Below are 20,952 nucleotides of genomic sequence, written 5' to 3'. Positions count from 1 at the left end.
TGTATGACAGTATATAAATATGTATATATATATATATATATATATATATATATATGTATATGCAGGTGGTGTGTGTGTGTGTGTATTTTCATATATATACTTATAGCGTTTTGAATCTTAGGCTTACTCTCCTTTGAATGCCTTAGCATATTTTCTTAGAGAAGCAACCATGACTCTGAGAGTGCCTAAGGAGTGAATGAAGCGAGTGATATGTGTGAAGAAAATGAATATTGTATAGGGATTTAAATGAGGTGAAGGCTATTTATATTAAGGACAGATTATGGTTTTTGTGATAAGTTTCACATCAACTATAAGTGATCAAATTTTCATCATATACTCTCATTATTATAGCCACCATGACTTGCTCATACTCCATAAATATTAAAGACAAATTGTATGAATAAAGAAGCAAAAGTATTAAAATTAGAAGGTGAGCCATGAAACCTAACTCACAATGACTAGCTAATGAGGAATGGAACATTCATTTAAAAAGAAATAGCACAATGAAGTTGTAAATTTTCAACGTATTACATAAAGACGAGGTTTTTCCCAATCACAATCAAGATAAACTAAAAAATTAGTTTCAACAATATGTCTATGGAGATGAATCTACTGCTATTTAATCGTTATAATATGAATTTGCCTCTGGCCAAGAACATAAGTGACCCTGTAGGGTCTATAAATTTGTGAATGGACTTGACTGTCAATTCTCAGATCACTTGGACCTCAATAAGTTGTTTCTCAAGATTCCACACTTTTCTTGTCAGAGAATCCATCAACTCTCTTAGCTCTGCAACATCTTTGCCTCATAAACTCCTTAGTGGCTAGGACACAATCCTTCTGTTGGACATAGGAACCCCAAAAGAAGAGTGGTGAACTTCTTGAACTTGCCTTTGAGGCAAGGAGACTATCAACATTTCTATCTCCACGTTCACATTGACACCAAGTGTTACACCTCAATTGGTTGCCCTTTTAGGGTTGGGTGAGGTGCGAAAGAAACGAACAATTTGGGCAGACGAAATTCTCACGAGCACTTGTCTTGACTTTTATAATCAGAACTCTATGGGCGATGAATTAGTCTAATCTGATTACTGCAACATATGTGATACATTGCAATTTAGAATTAATCCATATACGTACTCGGAAACATGAAAATCATATAATTCTCAAGGATGCAGTTCTTCCCGCCCTTGCACTGTGGCAAGGGTCGCAGATTGCCAAGCCGCCCGAGAGGGAAAAGGGGATCATGAGAGAGGAGAAAGGAATAGGAGTTCAAAACTTTAGAGCACTAAAATGTCGCATGTGGCTTCCCTGGTGTTGCTCAACTTGCACATTTCGTTCTTGCACTGTATCAAGGATCGCAAACCTTCTCTGTTGAGTAGAACCGAGACGAGGAGTTGGAGGAAATGGGAGAGGGGATAAGATTTGTGACACTCAAGGAAAATCAGAGGAATTATTAGCCATTTGATCCCTTCGAGCCATTGCATGCGCAGTTAAGCGCGGTTGTAGTTGGCATAGAACAGTGTGGAGGAGAGATTATAATACAATTAAGATTAATTAAAGGATTAATTACATTAATAATACATGTAGCTTCTGAATTTCATCCCTAAATCTATGAAATTTATCGATTTTATGCATATAATTTTATAAAATTACTTTGATTGAATTTCGGAGGATGCGAAATTTTTGGGTACTTTTCAAATATGTCGGATTTTACTTGCTTTCTTAAAATTTTAGGCGTTACATCAGGCATTGGGAGGGTCTCACTAATAACTTTGACGACTTGATCCCTTTCGTTGCCTTCTGATTACCATACTAGTGTCGTCCTCTTTGTCTTAATAGAAATGTAAGGAAGGACAAACTCCTTATTTCGAAAGGCTCTTGAGGGACACCTCCACAAGTCACCCCTACAAACTCTTTAGGGATGGAATTTATGGACCGAATTTGCTAGTGTTGTAGCCTTCAAGTCACCGAGACAAGGAGTTGGAGGAAATGGGAGAGGGGATAGGAATTGTGACACTCAAGGAAAATCAGAGGAATTCTTAGCCGTTTGATCCCATTGAGCCATTGCATGCGCAGTTAAGTGCGGCTGTAGTTGGCAGAGAACAGTACGAAGGTGGGATTATAATACAAATAAGATTAATTACATTAGTAAAACATATAACTTCTTAATTTCACATCTCTCAATCTATGGAATTTATCGATTTTATGCATATAATTTTATAAAATTATTTTGATTGAATTTTGGAGGATGTGAAATTTGGGGTACTTTTCATGTGCCGAATTTTACCTGCTTTCTTGAAATTTTAGGCGTTACACTAGGCATTAGGAGGGTCTCACTAATAACTTTGACGACTTGGTCCCTTTCATTGCCTTTTGATTGCCATACTATTGTCGTCCCTTTTGTGTTCTTAGAAATGTAAGGAAGGACAAATTCCTTATTTCAAAAGGTTCTTGAGGGACACCTCCACAAGTCACCCCTACAAACCTTTTTTGGGATGGAATTCATGGACCAAATTTGCTAGTGTTGTAGCCTTCAAGTGGGTGTCAATAATTTGGGAGATTCTTCGAAGTAAGATGGTCCGTATGCTCACCGGAGGTGGTCACTATCAGACTCACTGGGATAATCCCTTTTGATGAAGGAGGTTTAACAACCTTACAGTTTCCAATTAGTTGCTTTCTTTCCACCTCACATCTACAAGAATGTCGGTTGTGAACAGTGAGTGCCAATCAGGAAGAACGAAAATTTGACAGTTAAATTAGAAGTTTTCTATAATTAGATGCTTCCTTATTTCCAACATCTTTATTCTGATTTATTTCCCTTTTACCTAAATATTTAAATTAGGAATATGTATTATTAAGTTACCTAAAATAAATTATATGTACTTTATTTTGTACCTAAAATAGATTGTAAGATTATTACTTAATGGAATGAAAGCAAAGGGAAAAAAGCAATCGAGTCTATTCACAATTCAACATATTTTTCTCAAAATTTTGACATGGTATCAGAGTCGGATTTTTGCCCTAACCACTAATAATTGTTGGAGGACCGTCAAGACTCCCTTCCCGCCAGCTTGCAGACGGGAAAGGAGGATGCCTTAATTCTCGTTCGTTTGTCTGCTCATCGCCTCATGATTTCTTCATATCTCCTTCGCTAGCCATCGTTGCTTCTTTCACTTCGGTTTCGTCGGCTTCTTCATGTTAATGAGACGACCGGAAGGGTTAGGAACATCGATGACGCTACCATCAAGATCCGTCATCTTGGCGGTGTTCTTCTTGTAATTTTGTCCGCCAAGTACTACGATACGGCGCTCCCAGTGGACACGCTCGTGAAGAAGTTTGTTGATCTCGTCATTGAGATCTCAGAGGAGATGCTCATCGAGGCCCTTGGTCTGGATCTCAGCCTCCTTGACACCAATCTCTCGGAGAATTTCACTGCGCCATCGGTCGGCATCGGCAAGATCGCGACACTCCGAGGTGAGGTATGGACGATTTTCCTTGGGCTTGCGCTTCTCCGCGTTCTTCATCGCAATGAAGCGATTGAGCATCGACTTTGCCTTCTCCTCATTGCGAACCATCTGGGCTTGCGCTTCTCTCTGCTTCCTCGCCTACTATCACTTTGTTCCTGTCTGCTTCATCCTCCTGCATTAGCTTCGGCTGCTTCGTCCCGGTCTGCTTTGTCCCAATTGCTTCGGCACTCTTGGGCTTCGGACTCTCGGGCTTTGGATTGTTGGACTTCGGCAATCTCAGGCTTCGGCCTCTCGGGCTTCGGCACTCTCAGGCTTCGGCCTCTTGGGCTTCAGCACTCTCAGGTTTCGGCCTTTCGGACTTCGACACTCTTGTGCTTCGGCATTTTTAGGCTTTGACACTCTTGGGCTTCAGCACTCTCAGGTTTCGGCCTTTCGGACTTCGACATTTTCAGGCTTTGACATTTTTAGGCTTCGGCACTTTTGGGCTTCAGCACTCTTGGACTTCGGCCTTCTTGGCACTACACTCTCAGGCTTCAGCCTTTGGGGCTTCAGCATTTTCAGACTTCGGCATTTTCAAACTTCGGCACTCTCGGGTTTCTCTTTGGGGCTTCAGCATTTTCAGACTTCGGCATTTTTAAACTTCGGCACTCTCGGGTTTCGGCATTTTCAGGCTTCGGCATTTTCAGGCTTCGGCACTTACGGCTTAAGGATTTTTTGTCCCGACAGTGTTATCAGTCTCTTGTTAGCAAATTGATGCTGCCTGATCAATCAGCATCAATTTGAGGGGAGATGTCAATCAGGAAGAACGGAAATTAGACAGCTAAATTAGAAGTTTTCTATAATTAGAAGCTTCCCTATTTCCAACATCTTTATTCTGATTTATTTCCCTTTTAGCTAAATATTTAGATTAGGAATATGTATTATTAAGCTACCTAAAATAAATTATATGCATTTTATTTTTTACCTAAAGTAGATTGTAAGATTATTACTTAATGGAATGAAAGCAAAGGGAAAAAGCAATCGAGCCTATTCAATATTTCGCCTATTTTTCTCAAAACTTTGACAGTGAGGGTGCGAGAGATTAAACAAATAATTAGGTTTAATTAAATTAATTAAACCTATAATTTTCAATTTTATCTCTCATTCCATTCAAAATTTATATATTGTATTATATATCAAATTAATTATTTTGACGTGTAAAATTTTATAAAATTGATTCGGTTGATATCTGTGGGATTTGAAATTTTAGGTATATTTTAACTTGTCAAAAATTTTTAACAGATTTCTCAAAATGGATTATTACAAAGAAAACTTGGCCATGCTAGATCTTTCTCTCGAGCTCTCATTTTTTCATGCATTCTAATACTCCAATGATCATGTATTTTACAACAACATTTGTTTCCATAACTCCAATGATGCAAGTGAAAATGGCAAAGCCAATTCCAGACGTCTTGTGCCATGCACCCAAGACTTCTTTGCCAACCTTTTCTGGCAAGTTGAGGCACAAAGGCAACGTTGTCTTTGATGAAAAAGCTGCAAAGCTACATTTATTTATTTATTTTCTTTTCATTTTTTGTATTTTCCAGACTTATATCATTGCCTACAAAATTCAGATGGAATCACTTTAGGTTGTAAGGTGATTGAATAGTTATCAACTTTGTTGGTCTTTTTTTTTTAACACTCAAAATTTACTTAGTATGAAGAATAATACCCAGTCATATTAGGCAAAGCCCCAAAATGCTTGAAGAAAGAGCATCCCGATGTTATAGGATGCCATATCTCCTAAAAGATTCATTTTCCTGCCCTTCTTGTTAATCAAAACGCTAATTTATTCTGCCAGAAAGCAACATGATTAGGGCTTGATTTGTTTGTCCTAGTCATTTTCTTGAAAAAATGTTCTTGTGTCTTTATTACAATTTCCAATCCCACCACTGATGATATCTTATGTTTAATTTACCTTAATCGAAAATTCAATAAAACATGCATTAGTAGAAAATAAAAAGGTGAAAAAACGTGCAATTATTTTGAGCATCAAGCTTTAACCCACCATCACCCATCTGAGCATTTTCATATTTTATTTTGCAAGAACATTATTATCTCATTATTTGCGTTAATTAATGAATTAGTTTATTGTGTCATATATGGTTGTTGATTGATTGTTTAAATCTTTAGATTATAAATTGTAATGTGCATCAAAGGAGCGCACAATGCAACTTTTCTTATTTTTTGTTTTTGATTTATACTAGCAATATGCTTACTCTCTTTTAATGTTGCACGCTAGAACATTCTTTAAGCTACTTTATGTAATTTTTTAAAATAGCGCATTGCGTTTTGTGTTATACATGCTACAACCTTCTTTAAGATTTTCTATGTTATTTTTAAAATAGTGGGTACTTATAGAATAATGGGCCGTGCTTTGCATTATGTCCTATGATTTCATTGGATCTTTTGTTATGTTGTGCTATTTGCTATCGACAAATGTGATCTTTCTAGAAAAGAACTATTTGACTCTAAGATTTTTATTGTCTAGTTTTGTAAATTAAAATGATGCTTAAGTGCTTATGGGTAGTGATCTCTTATTTTTTAGGGTGATTGATAAAAATATGTAATGGAACTAAAGAAGTTGGATCTCCTTTCCTTTCTAGGAATGATAATTTATTTTATGTTGAAATATTCACAAATTCGTTTTAATTAGTTAGGTTTATTTTATTACTATGCTATCTTTTGTAGGAAACTCCCCACCAAAACCTCTTTCCGAGGCTCCTAAGCTTTTCTGCATTCTATCATAGATTGAAGAGGGCTGAAAGTGTGCTAGCTATTGTTCTTATTCTTTTTCAAAGCTCATTTACATTACCTTCAAGTACATGGGACACATGGTTTATTTCTTCTGCAAAAGCAGTACTTTATTCACCTGACACCAAGGTTCCCCGAACAGGAGAGCTTGCTTTAAGAAGGGCAATTCCTGCCAATGCAAATATGAAAGCTATACAAGTAAATGTTTTTTTCATCTACGCCCCATGGTAAACTTTTTTTGGCTCTTTAGTCTTCTGCCTAAGCTAGGAAACGATTATATGGTTCTCTGCAGGACTCTCTGGAGGATATTTCATACCGATTAAGAATCCCACAGAGAAAACCTTATGGTACAATGGAAGGTGATGCAAAGAAAGCTTTAAAGGTACATCATGACTTCTATTCACATATTTATATGAGGGAAATATTTTTTGCTATTTGGATGATTGCATTATCTGTTAGAAACCTAGCAAATAAATTTAGTCTAACTTTTCAGTTGATCATCCTGGTTAATAGATCCGACCTCAATGAAATGAGAACGGAAGCAGCACATTTAAAGCTGGTCGATTTGATTAAGAGGAGTGTGAAGCTGTTTTTAATGTTTTGTATGCAATGAACATGCTCATTTCCTTAAGAAATTATAATTTTAAATGGCTAGCGCGCTGTTATCTAATTCATGAAATAGTCATGCATGCATTTATAAATGCCTGCAGATATTGATCATGCATTTTGCCTTCATTCCTAGGTCAATTCAAATAATTCTACCAACATACTAAATCATATCTAAGATAGCTTTCTTTTTCCGAGCATTTCATGGACATATAATTCTGGTTATAGGATGGCTTTAAAAAACATTTTGGCTTGCTAAATAATTAAGGATGAGTTTATGATATGAGCATTAAGCAATACAATTATTATTACAATATGCTTGGCTCTGTTTTTCTTTAATATTTTCTTTAATATTCTAATAGTTTATTGTTTTAAACATTGGTGTGGTTTTTAGATTGCAATGGAGCAAAAGGAATCAATCTTAGGTAGCTTATCGGAGGAACTCAAGGAGAAGGGCTCCCTTCTTTATGCTTCACTAACAAATGGCAATGTATTCCACTCTTTTCCGTTTCCTTAAGTTTATAATGTTCATCATACATGGATTTGACTTAACAATTGAGTTCTGTATGGCCCCCTTAGATCCATATCTGCTCATTTGTTCTAAGTTGGCTGGGAAAATAAGGTCCTTATTTTTGTGAGCATGAAAGTGAATGGCTTTAACTTGTGGCATGTGAAACAAGCAACTAACTGTTTTGACAGGAGATTATTGTTTATTTATTTATTTTTGCATGAGGGATACAAATCTCATAAGAAAGAAGAAAATTTAGTAATGAGCACTTCCAGTCAGAAAAAGATACACTGGAACTATGGATGTTAGCATATCAGAATGCGTATTATTTCAATTATTTCTGTTGAATGGAGGTTTGACTTCTAACACTAGGCTTTCTTAACTTTATATTTGATCCTTCAATTGATTAGCCTCATGGTGTATAAGTAGATAAAAATAATAAACAAGAAAGAAAACTTGCGCTGTTCTGTTTCTCTGGTTAGTATGTTATGCTTTTTAGTGATCTAATGAATAAGAATACCATATCGATGACCAACATGGTCCGTAAACTTTTTAGGTATGCTTATTTTAGTCTGTCATTTTCAGTATCCAAATTTCATCTGAATTATTTGTATCCTTTGATTAGTTTTCTTGTTTGCTATTGATGAAATACAGCGGCAGTAATAGTTCAATGAGGATGATTTGAATTTTTAGTATTTATTCTCAATAATTTCAGCCGGAAAACATTGCACCCTCGAAGCTACTAATTATAGAATGAACTGCCTACATAGAACATGTTAATCTTATAAAATTAGCTACTAACCATTTTAGCAACAGTTTTTTAAGCAGGCATGAGTTCTGTCTATGATGAAAAGGTGCATTTCAGCTTTGGCAGGAGACAAGAAAACGCATGTTGTTTTTTGCTATTATTGTTTTGATTATTTTTTTTGGCATCTTCACAATAAAGAATCGTAAGAGAGAATTTTAGACATGCATTGACTCAAAGTATGCACAATGTTTATTTTTTATTATGGTTGCATATGTGATTGATATTTATTATTTTGATTTTTTTTCCTTAATTTCACGAACACAGTTTCTAATGATGATGGATTTTAAAAATTGTATGTTAACATAATGCTGAAAAATATAATGAACTTCAAACAAACTTAGTTGATGATTGAATTTTTATCATAGCGGTGCAGAATGAAGAGAGACGTTGATTCTTGTAAGGGTAAAGTATGAAAAAATTAATTTCTATCAATTTTGTTTTGGCTTCATCAATTCCGCCACCATCAATGCTTCCCTTAGTCTAATAATACTTCACCTTCTTTATTTCTTTCATCTTACTTTTTTGATCCATTAAATTACTATTGCTATCTCATAAATCCATAGACTATTATATTATTATTCTTCCTACTTTTCAATTTGTTAACTATTGTAACTATTATTCTTTGATTTTGTATGTATTTTATTAAAACCTATTCTAGATTTATATGTTGCACAAATATTGCAATGAAATAATCAACCAATCCTCTACAATTTTTATCGAGTTATTCGAGCCTTGGGTTTTTTCTTCTTAGCATTGCTATAAGACAAAACCTTCATTGTTGCATGGCTCAGAACTTGCAATCCTTCATTGCTTTATGCTTTTTTTATACTTTCTTATTCTATTTTATTTTTGTCCTTTAGTGCTGCAGCTTTATTTGTCTTTTTTTTGCTCTTTATTTCCAGTTACTATCACAATTTCTGTTCTCATGGATCACCAAAATATCCATGTCCTATTGATTCTAATAGAAGAATTATAAAACATTCATTCAATTTATCACTTGTATGAAATGCTTGAAGTAGTCACAATTTGTTTGAATCCTCTTCAAGGAAAGAGAGAACTTGATCCGTTTACTTGGCACTAGATTACAGCAAGGTGGCCCCACAATCAATGCTTGGGATTAACAGGACTCTATGGCAATGTGCTGGTTATCGAACTCCATAGTTTCTGAAAAAGTGAAACTGCATGTTTCATTAAAAAAATAAAAAATTGGGATATGCTAAATTAGATATTTTCTAAGGTTTGTCATGTTGCCAAAATTGAGAAAAGTATTAAAATGGGTCTCTGACTCTTTGTTGGGGTCAATCTAGTTCCAGAGTCTATAAAATGTCAATTTAGTTCCCAAAGTCTTTTAAATGTCGCTAAAATAGTCCGCTATAAGGACCAACCAATATTAAAAGATTCTGGGGACTAATTTGACACTTTTGTGGACTATGAGAGTAAAATAGCTTCATGTAAATGGTCAAAGAATTAGTTTGACACTTTACTCTGGAAATCTATGAGATTAAAAGTAAGGTCTTATTCATAAAACAATAAGGATGACCAATCATAGAATTCTCAATGATGCCTAATCATAATTTTTGAATTATTTATTTATGAGCTATAGATGATTTGACTATTTTTTCACCCAAACATTATTTTATATACTCACCATCCTAACAATATAAAATATTCATCATTGATGGATTTCTGACAGTCGTTGTTGGTCAATGAGACATTCTTTGACTCTTACAGGCCAATGAGCATTCTTATAAATAAATCCTCTACACTATGAAATATTTTTGACAAATCTAAAATTTTCACTAGTTAAGTATCTATAAAAAATTTAATTACATATTTAAAATACAAAGTAGTTTACATTCGTATTATTTATTTTAGGAATAGAGCACGATGGGCGGACCTGCTAAATAAATTGATGGTCTTGTACTCTCTTGAGAAATCTAATGATGAATGAACCTCAGAATTGTCTTTTTTCTTATCTTTTTTTTTGAAACTTCTATATCCAAGAAAGAAAGAATGTGATTCAAACTCTTCTTAGGCTCAGCTATTTTTGTGTCCTTTAATGATGACTATACTAGCCTGCCTTGGATTATTTTAATAAAAGTGATATTGGAGTTAACTCAAAATCCGATAGAAAAACAGATTTTTATTACGCCAAAACAATGGGGTTACAATCAAGACTCAAAATAGGGAAGGAAAAGCAACACAACACAAATCTCTAGCTAGGGCTAGGCGGGATAGCCGGTGGACCGTGGTGAGGGGCTGGGAGAGGTAGTGGCAGATTGGAGGGGAGTATGCTGGTTTGTGATCGGAGCAGGGAGGGGGACTAGGGGATGGTGGCGGTACGGGAGGATTGAAGATATATGGTGGTAGGCAGTGGGGGTGTTAGATGGGTTCACGACAATGATAGTTGGTGTTGGGGGTGGATTTCGACAGCTGTAGGGATGGAGTAGGGTTGGCTGCAGTATAACAGGGGAGATTGGGCTGTTTAGCAATAGTTGGAGAGGTGGAGTAGGGCTTGCGATAGGGCAACAGGAAGGATGTGGGTGCAGTGGAGTTGGCGGCGAGCAAGGGAGGGGGAGTAGGCGAGGGATTAAGGGGAGGTAGTAACCAACATGGAGCAATATACAACCGAAGCACCACCTGCCTTTGGATACAACATGGAGAAGGGAGAAATGCCGACGCTAGAAATCTAAAATCAGGAAAAACTAAAAATCCTAAAGAGGGAAAATAGAATATATATATTAGTAGATAGCTAGGGGGGCAGACCCCTCCCTTTGGGAGGCAACTTCAAGTAGGGCAAGGTATCGGCCGACCACTTGCAAACCAAGGATGATCTGATTCAACGCCATGTCCCTCGCATTATCTATCTTCTTAGGAACATAGTTGATAGCATATATTTCTTGATTAACAAATATAATACCAATAATAAAAGGGCTCCAAAGTTAAAGGAAAATCTATTGTCAAACACTTGACTATGGAACATACAAGATCATTTTTTTATTTACATGTTGTCTTAAAGAAATTTTGCAAAGAAAATTCATTTTGAAATAAAAATTCTCAGTGCTTCTATACTAATGCAGTGTAATAATGAGTGCAACTTACGGACCCAATTTTCAACTATGCTACTTGTTTATATATTTTTCATTTCATATAAATTTCAACATGCCTTGAATCTATTCCATCATCCAAACTTCTTTTTCAGTTTAAATGGCACAAAACACATTAAGAATCACTAAAAGATTTGAATAAATTGATTGGTTGCTCTATTTTGTTGGTTGTGAGGTATGAGGGGTAGCTAAGGATGCATACAACTTTGGGTGTAAGTGAGTCAAATGGACTAATGAGCTGGTTGGGACTCGTCTCAATAAGTGGTTCGTGAACTGAGCTCGATGAATTAACAAGCCAAGCTCAAGCCAACCCCGACTTGGTGCGTTAGCCCGTGAGTCGAGTCATCTAAAAATAATCAATAAAAGATAGACTTAAATTATATTAAATTTCATGAATTTTATTTTTTTTATTAAAAATGTTAAAAATTTATGTTTTTCATTTTATATCAAGTGATTTCTTTTTAATTATCTCACACATTCTCATTTTATTTGTCATTTCATTATAATACTATCTTAAATTAATTTTTTTTTTTCTTTTTCATACTAAACAAGAGCCTGTTCAAACTTGTAGAGTTAAGCTCAAGCTCGAACTTGATTGATTAATCAAGCTCAAGCTGAAGCCGAGAGTGGCTCGAGCTTGACTCAGACTCATTTAAACCCCCACGTTAAGCCCATCTCTAAGAGATCGGAAGTTCACTTGGTGATGATAAATGACATTACAATTATTACTTCGAGCCTAACTAAGATGTATACTGCAAGAAATTTTATTTGGTTGGTAGTGTTAAAGAACGAAATTTCAGAAATCATTCTTTGATGGTGCAATCTGCCATGAATGAATGATAGGGTTCCAAATCCTGCCATAAAATGCCACAATACATCACTTAGGGAGTCACAATTCATGACATTGTTTATTATATTTGGCAGTTACATGGAAAACATTAGATGCTTCTCGTCATGTATTCACAATTCTGGATCGCGGAAAGCTTATGCAGGCTTTATAGCAGTTGAACTAATGCTAACTTCATGCCAAATATCAGGGTGGATTAAAAAATCTAATTGCATTTGTAAAGGAGAACGACCCAGATAAGATATCTGTTGCCCTGAAATCATCTCTTGACACTCTTGCGGAACTAGAACTATTGCAGGTATTCTTCATAAAAGCTTTTGAGAGCTGATAAACTTTTCCTTTCATGGTTTTACTCAATTTTTATAAGTTTAATAGTTGTTGATAATATTATTATCAGTTTCTTTATATTTTTGAGCTGTTTGATTTGCTATTAATTTGTTATAATAAAAAAAATTATCCAACAATATGAGGTATGATGTCTACTGACTCTACTGCGTTCAACAGGCTCCAGGATTGTCTTTTTTGTTACCTGAGCAGTACCTAAGCTATCCAAGGTAACGCAACAACTGTCTATCATGTAGTCATCCATGCATGCTGCTGTGTATCATACATTAATTTTCAGAGAAATTATAGCAGTCATAGTGTTTTACCTCTTCACTATGACTTTATCTAGTATGAGTGATCTATACATTATTAGATACTTGAGAATTTTGGTTGCATAAAGAAAAAATGAACCATCATCATCGTTAGCCTAATTTGAACTATTTTAGGTTGGATTTCTGAATCCTTGGCAATCACTACCATTAGATATTGCATTGGTTTTCCTTTAGTTTTCATAAACTATTGCACATTTTCTAAGCGATTGCGTTTAATCCATATGTTTTCCTTGTTCTTTTCACATCAAAAATAGTTTGAGGAACTGTTGAGTGTTCTTTATTTCACCATCTGTACTGAATCTATACAATCCTAGAAGTTGTAGTAGGAAAAATGTGATATTGCAGGTTGAAATTGGAAATCTAATCAATAATATAAATACAATAACTAAGCCATAATAACTTAGTGACGCATACAACTGGAGTGGTATTGGATTGATGTGCTGGAATGGAGTAGTTGGCAAATAAGTGATTACTATTAGGTGAAGCTTGCGGAGATATGGGTGCTGGGAGCAACGTGCGGAGGAATGTTCTTGCGTGCATGAGTCATGTGTGAGGGTTTCCACTCTCTATAATGCTCGGTTTTATAGTGCTAGTGTTACACTTACTGAGGGGTCGAGACGAGCAGGATAGTTCGGCCCGTGCTTATAAGGGAGACGAGGGCGAGAAAAAGAGAGAGAGAGAGACGAAGATGATGGGGAGATCAAATGAGAGAAGAGTGGGGGATCCAACGCAGAATTGAAAGTAGTTATGATGCAAATAGTGCTTGCGTGTGTAGCTGAGCGCCGTAATGCAAGATGGAGACGATCGGTGATGACCTCATGCTGGAATCAAGAGAGAGCAAGGCGGTAATGCTGCTTTAGCATTGAACATACAATGGTTTTGAACAAACGAGTGCGAAGGAGGAAGCCGACAAACGATCTCGCTAGGGGAAGAGAAAGGCAGTTGAGCTCGACCGGAACAAAGCAGGATAAAGGCAATCGAGCTCGACCGAGTGTTCGGGTTGTTAGGAGGTCAATCGTGGATGTAGGATCGTGTGTGTTGTGCATGTACATAAGCATTCGTACAACTTTATTCATTTTTAGGTGATGATAAACAAGTTCATGAGCATCACTTAAATTAGGGCGGCCACCAAAGTAATATTCATTTTTAAGTATTATATATTTTTTCAGTTTATTTAATTCATTTAAATTTAATTTTGGCTTTTAAACAACATTGATTGATTACTTAGGTTAGAAGGAAGGAGAAGTAGAATGTTAATATATAATTTGAAGTAATTGAACAAGTTAATTGTGGTTAGAATATCAATCTAATTTTATTGGAATTAGGATAGTTTAGTGAAAAAAAAAATTAAGAATTGATATGATTTATTAAATTTTTCTATCAAAAATTATGGTTTATATTTTAGTATTATCTAATTTAATAAATCAAAATAATTCTAGAAATACTAAAGTATTATAATTAAAATCTGTAATAGCAAATAAATAAGTAGAAAAGATATTATGATTTATGTTCTTTAAATGCAAAAAATTAAAAAATTAAAACATTAATATAAAATATAGATCAATTAAATATAAAATTAATTATTATGATTATTTTTTTATAAGTATCAAATTAAAGAAGACAATCAAAATAGATTGATTGAAAATCTAGTCATCTCAGATCGAGGCGGGTACTTTTATTTCTAATTTACAATAATACTATTGAATTCCTCTAAATCAAACATAAATTATAGTTTAGATATTTGCCTATGTGGTAGATAGTACAGTACAACTTGTTCATGAGTTATCTGCTCCATAAATTTTATTGTTCTTATTTAAAATATATGCTACAGAGCTCCATAATTTATCTGCTCTATAATTTATATATTTTTAGTGAATAGGATGACTTTGGAGATACAAGTTAACAAAATCATAAATCAAGAAAAGATACATTGGGTTGTCTCCCAATAAATGCTTAGTTTAACGTCTTCACTCAAATCACAATACAACATAACACACAATTATAAAGCAAAACAAACATGCCATCAAATTACAAGATAATGCTTGAGTTGCCTTCAAGTAGCACTTGGTTTTATGTCTTCATTCTAACATAATCAAATCATGCGTATAATTTTTCCTCAGGATCAACTTGTCATTTTAATAATCTCTGATCAATCACCCAATATTTTAGATGCCCCAAAAAAAATCTTCTAAATCCTCAAATTTTAGTCCCAATTTTGAATCTTCCTGATTATAAGTATTCTTCTTCAATCCCTTAATCAAAATTTCATATAATTTCTCAATCTCAATTCAACAACAATTTTTTGAAGGATATATAAGTGATTGAATTGGATTATAAATCCTAAAAGTCATTTTTTGATCTAGTGCTCTTATGATTAACTCCCTTTTTGTAAATTAATATTTGTCTTTTCTATTGCTAGAAAATGTTTACTTAGGATAATGAGGATCTTTTTATCCTTCTCCATATCTATGACACTGAAATCAGCAGGGAAGATGAATTTTTCAAACTTAACAAGCACATCCGCAATCACTCTCTGGGATAGGTAAGAGAATGATCAGCTAACTGCAGGTTTATCATGGTTGGTTGAACTTATCTTAATCCTAATCTTTTAAATATTGACAAAGACATAACCTCTAAATCACACAAGACTTTTCCAAAAAAACTCTCATATACCATAAAGAATGTTAAAACCATCAGGATTCTTAATTTTTTGTGAAAGTTTTTTTCTGAAGGATACCACTACACTACCTTGTTCGGGTCGTAGTCTCAAAATCACATAGTATTCTCTTCTTATGCCATTCTTGAAATTCACATAACTAGACATATGTTCTAAAACTTAAAAAAAATAAAGATGTTAAATGTGAGCTTTTTGAACATCTCTAAAAATCTGGAGAACTGCTGACCTAACTTGTTTTTTTTGAGTATCTTAGAAAAAGGTGGCGGTGGTCTCTCTTATTCTTTCATAGGAGGTGAGTTAGGTTTTCCTAAGTCTGTTCTTTCATTGGAAATGAGTTAGGTTTTCTTAATTACATAAAATGTTTTTTGAGTTAGGTTTTGTCTTTTGATCTAGGCTCACAAAAAAAAAACTTTGGAAAAGGCAAAATTTTCTTGACAAAACTAAATATATGTTGTTCAAAGACTTGTGATAAAGAATTAACCCAGACAACTTTTTGGAAAAATTTGTCTGAGCATCTATTGAATTGACTCATACCTTAGAATTGCTTTGATTTTTAGTAAAGTCTCCCTCATAATTAATTGTCATTTGGAATATTTAAAGATAAATACCTAGTTTAGCTTATTTTTTAGCAATAGATCAGGCAGTTTTACCCTTAATGATAATCTTTCGGTCAATAGGCTCTAAGAGAAGGATGGTGAAGTCGTTAGGGTAGTTTGCTCCATTGGAAGGCCAACTAAAATCAATAGGGTTGCCCTTATTAAAGTAAATTTTAAAACAAAGAAATTTCACAAGATAATTTACACAATTTTTTTTTTTAAAAAAGACTCCAAGATAGTTGGTTCGGGAGGAGGAACTGGGCACTCAGTGTAACGCCTCGTTTTATCTACCCATAGGAAAATAATTGAATATTCGAATATTCAAGAGAAATCGAAGAAGAAGAAACAAGGAGTTAGGGATAGTTGAAAGAGAGGAGAGGAAACAAGGGGTCGAAGCCTAAAGAGGTAAGTTCGCTTATAAAATATCGTATGAGAGTGCAGGAACCTATCAGGAGAGCCGAAGCCGCGTGCGTTTGAAGTTCGATTGAAAGAGTTCATGTGCGAGGAGGCGGTATCAAGTTTCAAGAAGTTTTGTACGAATGAGAAGCATGAGCAAGGAGGGAGCGGAAGGTGAAGGAGGCATCATTCTCTGTCAAGCAGTGGAGGAAAGTGAAGGAGTCGTCAGGGTAGCGTTAGTTTCGAGCCGAAGGAAACTTCTTGCTGAGAAGAGGACACGAGCAGTGAACGAATCCTTTTGTCACGATCTGACCCGAAGCTCGAAATTAACTCAGGTGGGAACAGATGGTTCGACAGTGATAATTAAGTTTTCTATGTTCATTTACTATAACTATTAACAAATGAAAGAATCACTAAAGCATAAAACAGTAAAATTAAATTTACTTCGTTACAGGTTGTCTACGTCTTCTATAAGCGTTATTTATTTTATCGCTCATCTTTTAATCACTTAGTTAACATGAAAAGTTAGTTTAAAATAACAAGAGCTAAACCAATAAATAAATACTCATACTTCAAAACTATAGTAATACAAGAGAAAATGATGCAACATGCATCCTAGCTAAGCTTTTAATAAATAAACATAAAAATTTATTGTTATTCATAAAAAAATCTTACTCTCATTATATCATTTTATATTTGTACTACTGTCACAGAAGTACCATCTAAAAATTTGTACCAATTAAGGTACTTGAATATCAATACACTTTTTCATATAAGTGCACGGGTAACTTAGTGTTTCCCCTCTAGTACTATAAAGAGGTGACTCTATCATCGTCAAATATACACATTTAATTAATCTATGTAGATTATATCATTCATAATTTCATATCGCTCAACATTAAATACTCAATGCCTTAAATATTTCATAATATGAGATTATAAACATTTGCATTAGAATGATCAATAAAATATAATAAAAAAAATCAATTGCATTAATCAAGCATAAATAACAGCCCATACAACTTGTTTAGAAGAGATAATAAAATTATATTAAAATTTAAGAGTACGAGTACTCATATTAATGACGATTAATTTGTTATATAATTTATCTTGATGTTAACTCCTCTAAAGTTAAACACCCAAAATAAGCATAATATTCATATTAAAATTTAATTTATTTATTTTGTTATTGCAAATTTAATAACATTTGATTATTGCAGCTTTTTTTTATTCAATGATATATATATATATATATATATATATATGAGAAAACATAATGGCTAATATATTAAATAAAAAGTAGGGTATAAATAGATTTTGTGGGAGGTCCTTAATATGACACTCTGCCCACATGATAACCACCATATCAAATTGTTCCAAAAAAGAGAAAATGCAATAAAATACATAAGAAACCTAAAAAAAAAATCAGAAAGTGTCAAATAAGGAGTATCAGGTAGCTGGAGAGCGACCTAATTTTGTCTTGCCTCTGCCTCTAGCTCTAGGGAAGGAGCCAGCTAATAAATTAGTAAGATGAGTGTCATTACCAGTAGTAACCAATGTATCATCCAATAAATTCCAAAGCTCGAGTCGTCCTCCGTTTTTCTTCTTTCTCCTCGTGTAGACCTGTCATTCCTCATCCGAAGATTGACTCACCTGATCAACGAAATGTTCTGAAGTGTATAAGATATGTGTAGGTTGTTGAACATTAGAACCAATTACTTGTTATAACAGCCGATCTTTTATCGGATCGAAGGAGCACTCTCTTGTGTCTTGGCATGTAAGTGGGTCTTCTTCAATAACAGTGAGTGTTATCAACACATTTGGATCTGTACCTTTAGTATGGTGTTCTTCATCTGGAACTGCGATGTTGAAAAGAGGATCGAATTGTACCTTCTCAGCAAGGATAGTAGGTTGATCTTTAGTGATATTCGGTCTTATATAAGGATGCAAGCGATAACCAATAGCAGAACTGTGGCCAAATATACTACAATGAGAGCAATAAGGAGGGTGTGGTTCTATTTCAACATTTTTCCAATACCCGTTATGAATAGTGTAAATTCATATCTCATTCGGAGCTGGTTGATTGATATCTCTCTCAACTAACACACAAGCCATAGAGAATCTGGTGACGGCAAGCGTAGGACTATCAACCTTGAGAGGTTTACCGTAAGCAGTGGCTAAAGAGTAGAGAATTTCCATGTTGAACAGATGTAATTTTAATGTAATTTTAACCCCTAACCCCTGAAACTTTATCCAAACAGGAATGATAGGGGACTCCGCTTTTGGATCAAAATCGACTGTCCACTTCAAAATTTTCATAAAATGATTGTCGATCTTGATAACTTTTTGGGAGAAAATGCGAGTGTAATCGACCTCGTGAGATAATTGAATAAGTATATTTCGACTGTCAAGTAAGCCAATATTTCAAATGTCCAATAGTTTCATTGCATCAAAATCTTTCCGAATGATCTCCAATTTTGAGTGACCATAAAAGAATTTTCCCACTAGAGTAAAACGTGAAGAGAATGCGAGAGTGTTTGTTTCAACCTCAGTGAGAATAAGAGCAGACTTCTCATTTTTTTTCAAGTTTTTTAATAAAAGTGCGATCACCACCATCTTCAAGAGCCTTGTGGAAAGATTTTGGAACATTGCAGGACTTACCGATACCAAAACCAGACTCTGAACTTGGAGGGGCACGAACAAGAATGGGAAAGTCGTCGGCAAGGGCATTTGCGTAGGAAAGAAACGTCGAGACCATCTTCGTCACAAGATGGTCACGGTCAGAAAAGAATGGTTTGGCGGGCCACAAGGAAGTAAGCAGACTTCGGGCACTGTCTGTCGGGCAGGACAAACGCTTCGTCTGGAGCAACGAGGAGACACCTGCGAAGAAGAAATGTTGTCGGCTATGAGAGACGACTGCGATAAATAGCGCCGTCGTCTATGGGATCAGACGACGTTGGAAGGTACGGGAGACGACAGGGAGCGATCGACTTCGATTGGAGAGACTGAGAGCTGCAGCTACGTGAAAACATCGTCGTGGGAGACACCGATGAGATGGGAAGAAGCCAATAGATTCACCGTCGGAATTTGCCATGTGGCGAAACCCTAGCAGAGCGTGCCACTGCTGACGCCATTTTTTTATTTTTAAAATTTTATATATATGTATATATATAATTTTTTTTTATTATTATTACATCACTTACCCCACGTAGTGGGATTAAGGCTTTTTTGTTGTTTTTTGTTGTTATTATTACATTAGTTAATAGAAAAAACCACCCTTGTCTCTTTCTGTCGCATGAGGGATCTTCATCTACTTCAAAACGTAAGGAGGCACACACGAGGAAAAGTAACGGTGAAGTAGAACATATAGAACAACCAAAACAATCCAATTTGAAGTACAAGAGTAAATCAGATGGAGTTAGTAGAGGTAGGACTTAGGGTACTTTAGTCACTTTTGATAATCACTTGTTCCAAATACGGAGGACAACTGAATACTTGATGGACTCTAATACTTGTTATTGGTGTCGTTAGCCCAATCTTATAACAAGTTATTTTCCATCTCTTGGCAAAAAGAGTGTTGAATATTAGAAATTAGGAGCTCAATCACAGAAGGCTGCAAGTGAGTAGAAAAGGATAGAGTTTGTAACCTCGCTCCTACCAAGGTCAACCAAGACAACTTGCTCAATCTTGAGTTTATTCTCTCACTTAGAGTGAGCCTGAAGAACCAACTGTTGTTGATGGTGATGAGGTCTGATGGGTTTGGCAATTTCTTTTATAAGGGTATTTTTCTAGCATAATTTCTTGTTTTGTTTGTTATCTGAAGAATTGTTGAGTCCCCTTGTATCAAGTCTTTGCCTTAGTAGTGATTACTTTTTATCCTAATGGATAACTCGTAATTTTCATAAAAAAATTTATGGATAGCTAATGTTGACATGCTTAATGAGTGATAACATGAAGTCTATTTATAAATTTTGAGGATGAATTTTTTGTAAGTGGGAAAAATTGTAACGTCTCGTTTTTTCTACCCAGAGGAAATGAATTGAAGGTTTGAATACTCGAGAGAAACCAAAGAAGAAGAAATGAAGAATCTGGGACGACCGAAAGGGAGAGGAGATGAGGGGGTCAAAAGCCTAAGAAGTAAGTTTGCCTACAAAATGTCGTATGAGGGAGGCGGGAGCTTACGAGGAGAGCCGAAGGGGCTTGTGTTTGGAGTTTGATCTAAGGAGTTCTTGTGTGAGTAGGCGGCATCGAGCTTCGAGTTGTTCGGTGTGAAGTAGAAGCATCAGAAAGGAGGGAGCGAAAGCTAGAGGAGACAAAGTCTTTGTCAAGTAGTGGAGGAATGTGGGAGCGTCATTAAGGCAGCGTCAGTATCGAGTTGACAGAAGCTTCGTGCGGAGAAGAAGACATGAGCATCGACGAATTCTTTTGTCGCGTGCCCTAACAAGCCATCGAAGAAGTAGAAGATCCCCCGTGCGATAGAAAGAGGTA

At 35.2% G+C, this 20,952-nt stretch overlaps 1 protein-coding gene across 1 annotated transcript in view; it reads left to right on the top strand.

Moving 5' to 3' along the window:
• LOC110038431 (peptidyl-prolyl cis-trans isomerase CYP37, chloroplastic) overlaps positions 1 to 20,952 on the top strand; it is a 74,735-nt gene that overhangs the window by 25,890 nt on the left and 27,893 nt on the right. The window contains exons 2-6 of the mRNA XM_020743278.1: positions 6,201 to 6,461; positions 6,556 to 6,645; positions 7,264 to 7,359; positions 12,330 to 12,437; positions 12,644 to 12,693. Coding sequence (XP_020598937.1) covers positions 6,201 to 6,461; positions 6,556 to 6,645; positions 7,264 to 7,359; positions 12,330 to 12,437; positions 12,644 to 12,693 — 605 coding nt within the window. The remainder of the gene's footprint in view (positions 1 to 6,200; positions 6,462 to 6,555; positions 6,646 to 7,263; positions 7,360 to 12,329; positions 12,438 to 12,643; positions 12,694 to 20,952) is intronic.

The sequence above is a fragment of the Phalaenopsis equestris genome, unplaced genomic scaffold, assembly GCF_001263595.1.
Source record: "Phalaenopsis equestris unplaced genomic scaffold, ASM126359v1 Scaffold232805, whole genome shotgun sequence".
NCBI classification, from domain to species: Eukaryota; Viridiplantae; Streptophyta; class Magnoliopsida; order Asparagales; family Orchidaceae; genus Phalaenopsis; species Phalaenopsis equestris.
Note: the sequence above shows the minus strand (reverse complement) of the source record. Positions and strands in the feature narration are given on the sequence as shown.